This window comes from Solenopsis invicta, chromosome 11 (assembly GCF_016802725.1).
Source record: "Solenopsis invicta isolate M01_SB chromosome 11, UNIL_Sinv_3.0, whole genome shotgun sequence".
In the NCBI taxonomy this organism is placed as follows: domain Eukaryota; kingdom Metazoa; phylum Arthropoda; class Insecta; order Hymenoptera; family Formicidae; genus Solenopsis; species Solenopsis invicta.
Window position 1 is genome coordinate 3813162 of NC_052674.1, and position 15225 is coordinate 3828386.

At 33.4% G+C, this 15225-nt stretch overlaps 1 protein-coding gene across 2 annotated transcripts in view; it reads left to right on the forward strand.

Annotated features, from left to right (window-relative positions):
- LOC105194654 overlaps positions 1 to 15225 on the forward strand; it is a 132770-nt gene that overhangs the window by 102286 nt on the left and 15259 nt on the right. For both annotated transcript variants that reach the window (XM_011159683.3, XM_039455003.1), the window contains one exon: positions 15000 to 15070. In XM_011159683.3, coding sequence (XP_011157985.1) covers positions 15000 to 15070 — 71 coding nt within the window. The remainder of the gene's footprint in view (positions 1 to 14999; positions 15071 to 15225) is intronic.

The window sequence follows — 15225 nt, forward strand, 5'->3', positions numbered from 1 at the left end:
TTTATTAGTCCGCGTAAACACGCTTCGTTATGGCTCTGTGAGCTCCGAAATAGATGGCCACGGCTTGACGCCATTGTACACTGTTGATAGTCGTGATTACACGAAGTAAAGTGAAAGAGAATAAAACTTGGCAAATTACGAACTTTGCCGACGCTATTTGTGTATCTAAAACGGAGAAAGTGCATTATCAAGCTATCGTAAATTTAATTAAATATGACAGAATTGATTAATATGATCGTATCAACATTATATTAACTTATTATTATAAATAATCAGAATTGGGAAATATTTCGATATTTGTAACAAAGTTACAGTTAGAGTTTTTTTTATCAATTGACATCATTTCTTTCTATCTATAAATGTAATTAAACTTAATTGCATTCTTTTATAATGACTAATGACTAATTTAGTAATTACTTTTATATTTCAAACTTATTCATTATAACATATGCTCTGTGTATAGTAGAATAAAATAATGAATTATTTTCGAAAATAGTCATCATACAAACATTAAAATTGAGACTTTAATTTTTAAAATAAGGATCATTGATTTATGATAATTTTATCACAAAGTTTGAATTTTTTAACTGAAAAATATTAATCCTATAATTTTAATAATATATTCAAACATGTATATGTATATACATACATATAATTAAAATAAATTTTATATATATATATACACATACATACATATAATTTAGTAATGCCAGAAATATATAAAACTCTTGTATTTAAAATAACAATTCATAAACATAAAAAATTAATGCAAAAGTAATTAAAAAATAACGACTCGTTACTTTTTTAGTAACTGTAACGTGTTACTTTTCAGAGCCGATAACTTTTAAGATAACTAGTCACTTCCTTAAGAGAAAAAAACTGTGACCGTAATTATAGTTACTTCTACAAAGTAAATTTCCTACTCTTGATAATTACGAATACAATTATAAAATAACTTTCTTGTTACTTCACAACTAAATTCGAGAATTATGTCGAGTTAAGGAATATTATAATAGTTTCACGCACACATTCCTGCATCATGAGAAGCCATTTAAGAAACGAGATTGCGACGTCAGAAATTTTCCGGTACTAACTCGATAAGCGCAAACCCTCCATCGTCTATTCATGTCCATCCTTCAAACTTTATCACCGCATCACGACGGCTATCACTCACCTCCGAAAGGCAACGTTACAAATTTCCGCCAACTAGGGTACGACGAATTACTCCCTCGTTACGTCTCATCAGATTGCATTCCGTCGTTTCCTCCGCCGCGAAAGCAATAAATTAATTTCTTTCCTTATTTCCTCCTCTCCGTCTGGTAATTACAATTTTGTCCGCTAATGTCGTTAGAAAATTATCGTCTCGAGAAATTTTCTGTCGTAGCAGTCCTGCCTCGAAGCATCCGTTCTTTGTGCCGGTGTCGTAAAAGCCTCCCCTCGGCTGCAGACCGCCATTTCCCTTCCCAGACCGGTATCGCCGACATCGGCGGTAATTGACACCGTTCTCACGGCTAAACCGCTTTCCAATTTTCCCCTTATTTTCACGATGTAATAACTTACCGAGCCTGGCGTAAGTTTAGCCAAGGGACGGGTCAAGGGGGTAAAAGAGCTGTCGGCGACGGCTACTAGAGGTACATAGGAGTCTTCTTTAGAAGCCGCCGCTGCCGAGATAAGCTCTCATTGGCGACCGAAGCGTGATCATCATAGCTTCCTGAAATAGCGCGTCAACCCCTTGCACCGAGAGTCCTTGCCGGAGGAGCTTCGATCACTCGTCAGTAGTGGAATACCTGCGGTAAGAATTACGGTCGGCGTTGCGGCGAACTTGACCCAATGAAATTAATATCGTAACAGATGATAGCCGTGATTAAAATTAAAAGGCTTTTACGCGCGGTTTTTGCACCACCGCAGCACTCTGAATAGCGCATGAGGTAAATTGAATTAATTAACAAATTGTTTTTAACGTATTAAATTTACATCGATACTATGTATAATTAAAATACAAAAACGGATTCAGTTTTATTTTTAAAAAATAAAAATAAAAATAAAAAAAAATAAAAAAAATAGCATGTTTTGCGTAACTAGTACCAGCGAAGTGTAGACTCGCGCCGAAACGGAACGATCGATTGCGTTCTCGCCGCATTTTCGGTCTCCATTTTTCCGCAGCATCGGGACGTCATAAATCTCATGAGAAAGCACTCTCGCGAGTGTTCTCTTACAGGCGAGTGACGCGCGCGATGATGATCGAGAGATGCAGATCGAAAAAATTGGCGCCGCTGCGGGATAAAGGCGTCTGAGAATCTCGCGGGACGTGACCCTCCCGCGTCCCGTGTCCCCGCACTCTGGGATTTCCATCTTCGCTTCATAAATCAAAACGTCGTCGATTTCGTAGCGGTCGCCCGAAACTCCCTTTCTCGTTGCCCCGGGATCGTGTAAAAGTAAATAACGACCGATCGAAAAATGTCGGCGTATATTTAAAGAGCTCGGTCTTAAAAAGTTTCGAAGGGCTCTCTCCGTCTACGTTTTTTTTTTTTCGGTCCTTTCTTACCTTGCCTTTCGTCCCGCAGTTATTCTCGTACTCACGAGGCAACCCAGAAACTTTACTCACGAGGCAACCCAGAAACTTTGGTAATTACGTGGAATTAAGCTCCTTAAAATTTATAACACGACCGGCTTGACGCATTGACAATGTAAAGAGAGCAGAACGGACGACCAGGTGGAAGATGCGAGATACAGAAAGATTGTTATCTTTCAAAATATTTTTCTTTCCGAAGAATAATGATTTATATTAAATAGTAATTTGGATCATGCTGTAAATAATATATCACGTTATTATTATTTGCGTATTAGTATTCTATAAATGTATTCATGATATTTCAATTATGTGAAACACACGTATCAAATAATGAATTCAATGGAAACGTATATTTTTGTCAATAACTCCAGTGTATTAATAGTAACAATTTAATTTGACGCAATTACTTTTTAACTTAATTACTCACATTACTGAGTTAAAAAAAGAATATCATTAAATGCAAAGTACATTATCGTTGATGTAGTCCGTAATGTTTGAGTACATGACAAAATAATGTGCGCTTCTCTTGCGAATTCAACATCGAGTGAAGTTATAACGCGGAAACAGTTTCCGACGAGCGAGTCGACGCGCACTAAAATTAATAATAACGCGCATGAGGGCATTCTGCGCCGTCTGTTGTATTAATTAATATGAAATTCTAGATCGGCAACTGTCACGCCGACAGCGGAGCCATTTTCTTGTATAATTAATAATGATTCTCGAAGTTACCGTAAATGTGGGCGTTTTGTTAACTAACTCGGATAAACGCGTAGTCCACGTAGAATGCGAAATGTTAATGAGATTAAAAGATAGGAGAAGTTTAGGAAACTATTAAAATATAGAGGTAGCACATCTGGCGCACCGAATACATTAATTACTTTACGTATATTAATGTCTTTCTTCTTTTGAATATTTAAAAAATTCAGATTTCGAAAACGCTAAATTCTCGCTTGGATTGAATTAATAACAATATTTGAAGCATTTTTGGATAAAACGTGCAAGTTTAAAATGTATAAAATATGACGTCAATGTCATTTAACAATGTCCGTCAAAATATGATAAAAAACAATGTAATTTATTATTTTCAAATTGACTTGCTAATTAATCGTCCATAACATGATTAACGATTAAAAAATTTTGAAAGATAATTTAAATTACAAAGTACTCTATTTAAAGATTTAATCTTGCAACGTTTTGAATATACATACGAGTCATAATTCACTAAAATCGAATAAAAGCTATTATTCGATCGTGCTGTGCATTATCGTATTGTGCTGAAACCAATAATACACATTCTAAAGTGGCACGCATCCTACCAAATATATCATTACAATTTCTAGTGTCACGTGCTCTCTCTCTCTCTCTCTCTCTCTCTCTCTCTCTCTCTCTCTCGTATGATGCATATCGCGTGTTTCCATATTTATGCGCGCAGGCGATCATATAATGAACGCACCGATAATGCGTTTCAAACACAATTTATCGGTGATAATTGACGAATCAGATTATATGCGCGAATCGCGGCTGCGATTACTATCGACATTTTTCCTTTCCCCGTATCATTCGGAATTCGATATTGGCCGTAACGAATGGCTCGATCTAATTAAACTTGCTCACCGAGAGGGACTCGCCTCGCCTCGTATCGCGTAAACGTTTGCAAATAAAAGCGACGAGTTCTCCACTCGATACTCGAGAGCTAATCGAAAATAGTTTTAATCACTAAGTGTCGTGCCCTTGTTTTAGTTTATATTTGCCAATTAATTAGTAAGGGATTAAATCTGTCATTTGTCTTCCTTTGTAAAATTATTTCGTAAAAATTTCTCCTAAGAAAAGAATAATTGTTATGCAAATTTGTCAAATCGATCTGTTGCTGAGAATAAATATTTATTATAATATTTCATGCATTTTTTGCTCATATAATGTATGTTAACAAAAATAAGTGCATTTGATAATATATTGATAAAATACACTGACAGGTTAAGAATTTTCTTAATAAATTAATGATATAATGACATACAATGATATTTTTATTTATTCGTGCAAATTAACGCAACAATATGGATGCTAGTTACATTTTTTCATATTTCTAGAATCACAAATTAAAATTTAAATTTAAAAAAATATTAAATTTTAAAAGTATAAAATTAAAATATAAAAATTATAATCATTTCTTGTCTTTATATCATAACAGAAGTTTATTATCTGTAATAAATTCCATGCAAATCGTAAATGACATTACTATTCGACGATTAAATGACATTATAATTTTAATTAAAACGTTTTTCTCATTTTTAATAAAATAATAGAATTTTTATTGAAGAATTGCAACACTTCAGTTTGCTAAGGTAGCAAATGTTTGAACGATTTATAATGCTGTCGGCAATATTTGTTAAGCAAACAGGCGAGAAAGTTGTTACATAATTTTACGCGTTATTATAATATACCAACGCAAACTTCCCTAAGGCAAACTTTTGCAATACATCCGGTAAAGCAAATGAGTTCTTGTTTGCTTCGTGCGATACTATCAGGTAGTAACGGGTGGTGTTAAGTCATGCGTGCGGGTTGACTTACTCAGGGTCAATAGGGCGTCGCGAGTTGTGGCATTTGGTATCGGCTTGGGTCAAGGAACGAGATCAAGTGAGTGTTCCGGTATGAGGCCCCGATTCGGTTTTAGAGGCAAATACACCAAGGTCCACTTGGCTAACATTGAATAATTCATAGGGTCCGACCGAGCGTCTATACGCCATCAGTGCTATGCCAATAGCCGTTGCACCGTTCATCACGGGCTATTGATTGGGGTGGCGGTTTTCCGTTTTCTCTACCCACGTTTCTGTCATCCACACATCAGAAATGAATACGCTCCGCTAAGTGTAATACACCTTGCCTGGATGTCGGGCGATTTCTTTTTTTAGACTCGCGTTTTCTTACATTGCCTTTTAATAAAATCCGAGTTTAAAATTCTAACAAAAGTTGCTTTCAACATTAATGCTAAAATATATTAAGAATTTTATTAAGCTTGAGAGCTTCGAGCAGTAAGATAATAGCGTAATAAATATTATATTTTATCTATCAAAAGTATGTTAAATAAAAGTTACATGCGATAAAACGAGCATACATTATCATAAAAGATCCAAGAAAACATCGAGATCTTGTGAATATTTAAAAGTATCTTACTGAAAATATCTTCAAAATACTTCTAGAAAATGTCTAAAAGACATCTTAACAGATATTCGTTATATAAGATGTCTTTTCGATTTCTAAAAGATTTTTAATACATCTTCAAGATATCTTCACAGATATCTGAAATGATATCTCAAAATGTTGCATAAAATATTTTTTTATCGCTAAAAGCTATCTTTTAATAACTTTTCAAAAGAATGCAAGACATCTCAGTGAACCGAAGATTGCATCTCAGTGAACCGAAGATTGCAGTTAATCGTAAAAAAAGTTTCGATTTCGAAATAAGTTCAAGAAGAGTATCAGATAAAGCCACAGATTTTTACCAATGAGTTTTTTTCGTACTAGTAAATATGGCGAGACTAGAAGGTGCATTGTGTTCTCTGTTATCGCATTGGTTTTGCAGCGGAAGCGCAGTTTTTTAACAAAGTTTGAAAATAATATTACATTGTACGCGCGTACATAATCCTATTCAAAAGTAATGCGAATCGCCATTACACGTGTGCTATCGTCTGATTATTTATTAACACGTATGCTGTATTTTACAATGCATGAGAGACAACGCATAAATATTTATTCTTATTGTTAGTAGCGGATTAATTCAAGAGAAAAATCCTCATTTGAATTGCGTTTATTTTCATTTAACAAAGCATTTTTGCGAAACAGATTTAGGAAAAACAAGTGACAGATGAAGAAAATAAATAACTTAATAAGCGTACACCTGATGCTTACCAATAAATACACCAGGTGACTTTATGCATCGCCATTTGCGCGAGACAGCTTAAATGGGTGCAAAAAATGGGTCCATAACAGGTCGTGTGAGCAACGACTGTATTTATCAACTCCCTCTTCCTTTCCCATCCCTGCGAAACGCATCGACTGGCAAAAACTCCGCGCGCATCTCGGTGCAATAAAGTTCATCGCGCGAATATTTGTGCACTCGCGGTGCAACATTACTGAACAATCTACCTCTCTTAATCTGAGATCCAAAGGGCCGTCATACGTGTATGTGCGTATGAAAAGATTGAATAACCTTTTCGAGAAAACTCCACCATTTTAGCTTGTCTGCCACAAAGTTTAAACTGTCCAACTGTTTTCACACAAGTGTAACATTTTGCACGAACGAATTTCGTATATCGTGTTCCTTTTGGTATTTTAACTTTTAACGACGGCTCCCCAATGGAGCAGCTTTTTTTGCGGAAGCCATTTCCCGTAGTTTCGCAGCGGTGATTTCCGCTATCTACGTAAAGTGCTAAAACATTTTCTGTTAAAACACTTTTTCGGTGGAGCTTTTGGTTCTAACGTAATTTTGAAATGTCAGTTTAATATGACCTTTAACCTATCGCGTTGTCATATCAAATATCATAATTCATAACGTTACGCGGTGCTCGTGTTCTACGTAGATGGATGTCTAGATTCTGCGGTTGTCCAGTTCATGGTTATATATATAGATATACGCGGAAACCCCCGGAAGCCTCGTCGCAGTGTACGTAGTTACTCCTATGTCGCTTACTATTATCTATTTATCTCAATCTCAAATATCTTGTTTTGCGTTGCACGAGTCGATTTGGCTGAAATACTAAAATGTAATTTTTTTTTTAATAACAGTGAAATTTGACCAGTATGTACAAAACACAAATAAGCCATATTCGGTCGAAACGGATCTTGAATATTTTTTCATGATTGATGATGAATTTTATGATTTCCAGTTCACGCAAACTGCGCACCATTTACACTGACACAGATTTTAAACCACGAACTAGATGATTCTCATAGATTTTTTATCGTTGAAAATAAATCCGTAAAAATGCTTTATCATATCACATAGCTATTTAAGCTCAAAAGTATTCAAAAATGTTATATCGGGAAAATATATTTTCAAGTCCAATTTTCTCGATTTTGAAGATTTGTCTTTCTGGCGCCATTTGTCACAAAATTGTGACGTGATAACCAAATGTTTAAATAACGTGTTTAACGGACAAAAATACATCAGAAATGACTATTCATATTTGCAAAAAAACGTTGGACAGTGTAATTATTTAAGTTGCATAAATGAGTCATTACCATTCTTCTTCCTTTTATCTATAACTTTTTGCATAAATCACGTTACATTTTTTGAGTTGTTTAAACTCAAAAGGTATTAAAAAATGTCATTTTCAGCATTTTTAAGACCAATTTTTTAAAATAAAAAAAAATTTCAGCAATTTCACTCATGGATATATTTTTAACGACTACAAATCTAAACAAACCTTGTTCAGTTTGTGGTCCAAAAAAATATAAATTTTTTTGACAGTATTATTTGTCCTAAACTGAAGTTGAAGTACGTAATACCACAAATAATATTTTTGATAAATTATATTTCAATTTTTTGTTATGTATATAAGTTGATAAATTGCTTCGCAAAATTTATCAAAAAGAGTTTATTACTTTATCAATTTGCAAAAAATTATCTGCAGAATTTGTGCCCCCATAAAAATCTCCTTATATCGCATTTAAGATTATTCAGTTAACAGTTCATTTAAATGATAAACGTACAATGAATGCGTAATGAACATTGCGCGGCGAAGTAAGCTAAAAGACTAATGGATTTCGCTAGCAATATATTACAGCCTCTACACTGCACCGATAAGATAAAACGAAGTTTAATTTTACTCGACAGGTCATTTATCCAGATAATTCGAAATTCTGTTTGTAAGTTATGAAATGTTACTTTTCTATTTGTTTCTCCGCACACTGATGGCTGCGACGTTTATAAGGCTTAGTTATTTGGCTGGACGTCGCATCCGACCTTCCTGATGCAATATTGATTCGATCTCCTGGCACAGCGTGCTCGAGCCTGCAGCATAGAATTTGCATATGGAATTACAAGGCTACGCTGCGACGGAGTAGCAACGTATAACGAATCCGTGTTTGCCGTTTGATTGTACGGAAATTGCATCGGGCGTCGACGTGCGCAGTTGACAAGCATGATTTCCTGGACTTCGTGGAACTTCGAGCCTGTGATCGGTCTGTCAATGCGAAACGTACCTGAATTTCCGCGAGCGGACAAAATAAAACGAAGATTTTGATTGTCGAATTTTGATAGTAGTCTTTCGTGAAAACTGCGACAGGATTGAAAGAGTTAAAAATATCATGCCATATCTTTCATAAGTGTAACAAGTTATTGGAATTAAATTTCAATCAAGCATAATAATGTATTTTTATGTAGGGTGGGAAAGTAACGTGTTACTTGTGATATCATTATCATCACCGTTACTTTTTTTAGTAAACAATCGTTACTTTTTTGTAATATATTACATTTTTACAATAAGTTACTAATTTAGCTATTACTTCTGTCGTTATTTTAAATTCTTATTATCTATTGAATAGATTGTACACGTTAATCACGCATTGATCACACGTATTATTCTTCATGATACAAATATTTCAATATAATAAGTAATAAAAATATTCAACAAAATTTACGTTTCTTGTTACATTCTAAATTCTTATAATGATAATTATATTTAAAAAATATATAAAATATAAAAAATTAGAATTATTAAATAAATTTAATGTAAGCGGAAAAGCTTGCTAGTTTAGAGTTTTAACATTAATACATTTAATATAATTATTAAATAATGTAATTTTAAATTCAAATTTCCTGTTTAAAATAAAAAAATAATTAAAATAGTAGTTGGAACTCCTTAAATAAGGGTAAAAAGTAACGATAATAATAACGTTTCCTTTTTATAAACCTATTCTCAAATCTGTAAACAAAAATTGTCTTTTCTTGTATAACAATTTTCGCTATATGATCAATCTATTTAGTATACTTCTCTCAATAATGTTATACAATAATGTTATGCAGTTTAGTGAACCGAATTATGAAGTACCAAAATAGTAATTATCTGTGCGTCGTGTCATACGTAAATCATCATTGTACAAATAATAATATTATTATTATTATTATTAGCAAAATGCAACAGCCGAATTGTAATTATAGTCGAATTTGTTTCGCCGCATTTGAATACCGATTAATTACGGCATTTCGCAAATCAGCAAAGTTAGCAAAGTTAGTGATCGAGCAGAGTATTAAATCTCGATCCTGTGGACCATCTGATTTTAATTGCTATAACTATGAAATCTTTGAAATTCCAAATGTACAACACAATTTTTTTATCTTTAAATATTTTATCTTGTTTTATATAGGAAACAAAAACAAATAATTAAAATATTTTAATATATACGTTTACAATGTAAAAAAAGCAATATTGAAGAAAGGTATACTGCTAGACTTCGTTTAATATTTCGATCTATAACCTATTTTTGATATAAAATTTTCTAATAATAAAACAATATAAATAATGTATAATATTAAATTATTTTATTGTAAATGTTATTAGATATCAGGTCATTTTCTCTTATCTCAAAAGATTAGACCTTGTATCGTGGCAATTAGTAGCCATAAATCGCATTTTTCATATCGCGATTGTTCGAATATCTGCATACATTTAGCTAGGTATTCGCCAAGGAGAGTAAAAATAATGGCGATAAATCCATGATAAATTGCATTCGTAGTCAAATAGCTCGGCACAGAAAAGTAATTAGCAATAAATTCTCGCGATCTGATATACCGTGTATTCATTTTCATTTTTTTATGCCTTAGTAGATAACACCCTCGAATGAGAATTAGTATATATTTACAATTTTTAATAAAAAAAAAATTTGAGAATTTTATTACAAAGAAATAAAACAAAGACCTTTCTCTTATTTTAATTTAAGAAATATTTCTTCACTTTTTCTAATTTTTACAAACTTATTTCGATTTTTTATGCCTTAGTAGATAACACCTTCAAATAAGAATTAGTACATATTTACAATTTTTAATTAAAAAATGAAAGAACGAAAAATTTGAGCATTTTATTACAAGGAAATAAAACAAAGAGCTTTTTTCTATTTTAATTTAGAAATATTATTTTTTCACATTTTTCAATTTTTACAAACAATTCTTTGCCGTATATCTTCTTTAATTGTCAATCTCTATTGTTTTACTTCTTTCTGTCTTTCTCTCTTTGAAAAATTGAAAGGTGACAATAGGAATCCATGAATTCAACAGTCTCTCTACGGAGAGAATTTTTTAAATAACTCGATAGGTCAATTCTCGATTTCTGTCGCAAACACGAATGACTCGTTCTATTTTTTACGGTCAGTGCCATAACAATTCGACGAATTTGTTTGTTGCAGTTCACGATATTCCCCGCGAGCATGAGTCTGTGTTAAAAATTGGTCAAAGCAAAGTTCTAAATATAGAACACATTCGCGCAAAATCGAGGGCACACGCGTGACGGAACACACGGAGAATTGGCTTCGGTCGCCGTCACATCTGTCGTCTATCATGTAACACAAGGAGATTTGTCAAGATTGGTTCGATGTGTTGTGCTCACGTTACTCGCGATGCATTCATGGTACACTGCTTTATCGAACGGACTGTAGTTGCGTATTACGTTCGCTCACAATATTCTCTTCTGAGACAAACGATCGACTTTCAAAGTAGAAATATAACGTCGTAATTTTGAAACATCATTGATAGGTGATATAACTTTCAAAAACGACAATGTCGAAAGTATGCGATTCCGTGAGCTTGTGATATAAATTTACACAATAGTGGTGTAATATTTTATATCAAAAGTTCTTAATATTATATAACTATCATAAATATGATAAATGGCATTAACCAACGTGGTGTAAGAAAAACTGATCATAACCGATGCCATAGCAATTATATTCGATTACAGTTCAGTTTACAAGAATACGGGAATTGAAGAGATATATATCAGTAGCGTGAAACAATTTCGATATTTGCGGTATGCAATTGGCTATGCGGTTTACGGACGTAATTCGGAGGGCCATTGTATGCATCGCAGCTTTGTATACCCGCCTCTTTCGTTGTATCTCTCATTCCGCGTGTACATTCCAATTAAGCCACGTATCGCGTTATATAACAAAGCACAAAGAAAACGATGTTATTGAATTGTGATTGTAATGTGCTTATTGTTAATTAATCGTAAATTTATTTTAAATAATTTTTATACGAGATGTAGACATTGATAAGTTATCAATGGAATGGACGTCCTACATTAAATTAATAAATCTTTCAGTTCGCGATAACTTTATTTGTCGATAATGCCTTATCGTTTCGATCTGTAATCGTGTTTCCTAAGAATAAACATTTTATAAACTTTCTCTTGGACTTCGTTCGGTCACAACTACATTTTCGTTTGTTTAAAAAATTAACGCATCTCAGGATCAATTTTGCTGTTGGGAGTTAGCGTTACATTATATTTAATTCACGAATTAGGGGAACACACAACAAAATAAATAAGAAACAGAGAATAAGAAACAATTAAACATACTAAATAAGAGGAATGTTTCTCATATATTTTTCTTATTCAATTGCTTCTTATTATCTGTTCTCTGTTCTCTCTATTTCATTTTTTTTTTTGTATAGTCGGAATTTTGAAAAACTTTAATAAAGTATTGAAATTTTCAGCATTTGAAATTTTTGTTTTTATAATTTTGCATTTTTTTTTTTTAAACCAAAGTGAATATTTGCTGTCATCTGCTCTTCTTTGGCGACACGTAGTGCTCTTTGCATCAAACAATTCTATACGCCAAGCAACGTTGATTGCGACAATATTGTCCACGCAAACAACGTTATCATGGGAATAAAATCTTTCACAGCGATACTTTACGTAACGAGGGATCGGTTTTCAATCAAGCAATTTCGCTCTCTACCGGGGTGAGTTTAGAATGAACCAGAAACAATAAATCCATCTCTCACCGATCCCGTTCTGCACCAATTCTCCATCGCCGGACACGCATAGCGTAACGTTATCATGCGTTTATACACACGATTAAATATACTCATGAATCTGAAATTCGAAATAATTCCCGGCATCGAATCACAATTACCCTTATTTACTCTCTTAATTTGCATTTTCAAATTTTTTTTATCACGTATTATGTAGAATTATAATCCTATAATTTACTGTACGTTCTGTATCATGAAGATCAATTTGTAATTTGCATTAAATTTTAGGGAATAAAATATTTATAACTTCCTGTTTTGTTTTTTTTTTTATACCTGAGTAAATTTTTATGTATTTTATCTATCTTATATTTTTCATTTCTTAAAAATTTTTTTATTTCATAAAATTAGAAACATTTTTTTTCTTGATTCTAACATGAACTACAGATTGTCTAATGTAAAAATTTCAATGAGAATTATTATTAACTGTTCTATAAACGTACGCAATAATAAATCTATCTTTGTACGATATAATATCTATTTAAATCCCTTCTTTATTTTTGAGCAAATACTATTAAATTAAATCCAAAATTATCTTTGTTCGTTTGAAAATCTTCCGAGTCCAAAATACTTGTGCGTTCTTTCTTTTGAAGCGGCATAGTAAAGTGCCGCGACAAATTCTGTTAGCCTAAAGTGACGTCTACTTTAAAATGACCGTGCGTTTGATACAAACGCCTTTTAGCAACGCAATGCCATCGTCGCAAATTGAAATTTCATCGAATCGTTAATGTGATGTACTGCATATCCTTCAGCAATAAACGGAAATAGCGAATTGCAGCGTTTCATCGGAAATCGGCCGTCGTCAGATCCGGTTAATTCCCATATATCCGTTTGGACGAACGCAGTATAACAAACGAGGTTAAAAGCTGGGAACTTTCATATCGAAACAAATCGCTATCAAAATCCCAAGTGCCTCTCATCCGTTTAGAACATACCGTGCAATAATTTTTGAGAAATTACATCCGTCCGTTATATCGGCCAATATCAATCTTCTCTGATTCATGAATCTTCAATAGAATGTTATTGCATTGTGAATACAACCGTCTGAGCATTCAGCAATCTTTTCATTGCTTATGGAATCTCGACAATACCTTCAAAAACCGTGTCTAACAATAAGTAGCGTTGAGTCGCGGAAGGAGAAAAATTCGTCACTGGTCAGACAGAAAATACAATTTCTTATGATTAACTGATTGTAGATTTAATCACGTGCATAAATAGCATAAAAATGATTAAGTAACATAATATTGTCTAATAATTGTAATTAATTTAATTATTAAATGTCAACGGCTTTTTTAATTAATTTAGCTGAAAATTAAATGTAAACGCACTTTTAATATTATCATTTATATTACTTGTCCGCTGTAACCGTAAAACAGAAAACCATTAGCAATGTAAATTTGCGGCTAAGCTTATGTGGTATTATGATCCACATGAACGGATCATTAAATTTTGTACTGACAAAAGCATTGCTTCTTTCTGACCGTGGCTCGACCGCGATCTCGCTAAATTTTTCGTGAACACGTTACCACGTTTTTACCACTCGATTATTTTCACCGTCAATAATAATTCTTTTTTCCATTGAAAACAGCGACGAGCGTCAATGCGGAAAAACTCGTTAACCCTTCGACCCCTCGTTATTGTGCCCGCGTTATATACAACGATGTTATATACAACGATGTTGTGGCTTTGGTAAATCACATTCGTAGCTTTTCTATGAGCAGTTATTTTATCTGAAAATCATGTCACAGTTTTGTTATTATTAAAATTGATAAATTCCAACTGTTATACATTAGTTGTAACAATTAACGTATAAAAAAATATTTATAATATTAATTGTAGCTAAACGTTATGTATTACATGTCTGTGTAAAATTATTAAAATTGTTATGTGTATTGAGAGAACGATCAATACACCTAATTTATATTAATTTTTTTTATGCTGTATATATTAGCATTATCTGACAATAATACCAATTAATTATTCGGCTACATAAAAAACAGAATACATTCTTGTGTTTCCAAACATTCAAATAGAAGTATAAAGTGCATTGTGGTGTAGCATAATGTAATATAGTAACAAGAAACTTCTATGTAAACATTGAACTGAGTTAAACGCAATGTTGTCGTAAGATAATGTTAGAGCGGCCTCACGAAGTCCTGAAGGAAACGCACCGGGCTAGTATACGATAGTAAGGAGAGGACGTCGGGAATTTGAGAGCGTACTCTCATCTCGTGACCGTGTTAGGAAATTGCTTTCCTCTGCATCTAGTAAATTAGAATACTGCGGTGACGTAACCGCGAGTATGAGTACGCGCGTGGTATTACTGGCATTAGTGTGCTGCCTGCACTGCTCGCAACCGGTTAGATCCAATTTAATGTTCTGTTCGCTCTCCTTGGGTTTCAGATCTGGACACGATGCTGTACGGATACACGAATAGCATATACGTGCTAGACCACACGCCCGAATCCTTGCCGGTGAGTACAATTCGGCATATAATAGACCACTTCGGTACAGCTGTTACTGCGATCCTCTCGTGATCCGAGATCGCTTCCCTCTATAAATCACCGTGAGTTTAATCGTACAATTATTTGTATTTGTCTCGCATTGTATTACCATTGATCGTACATTT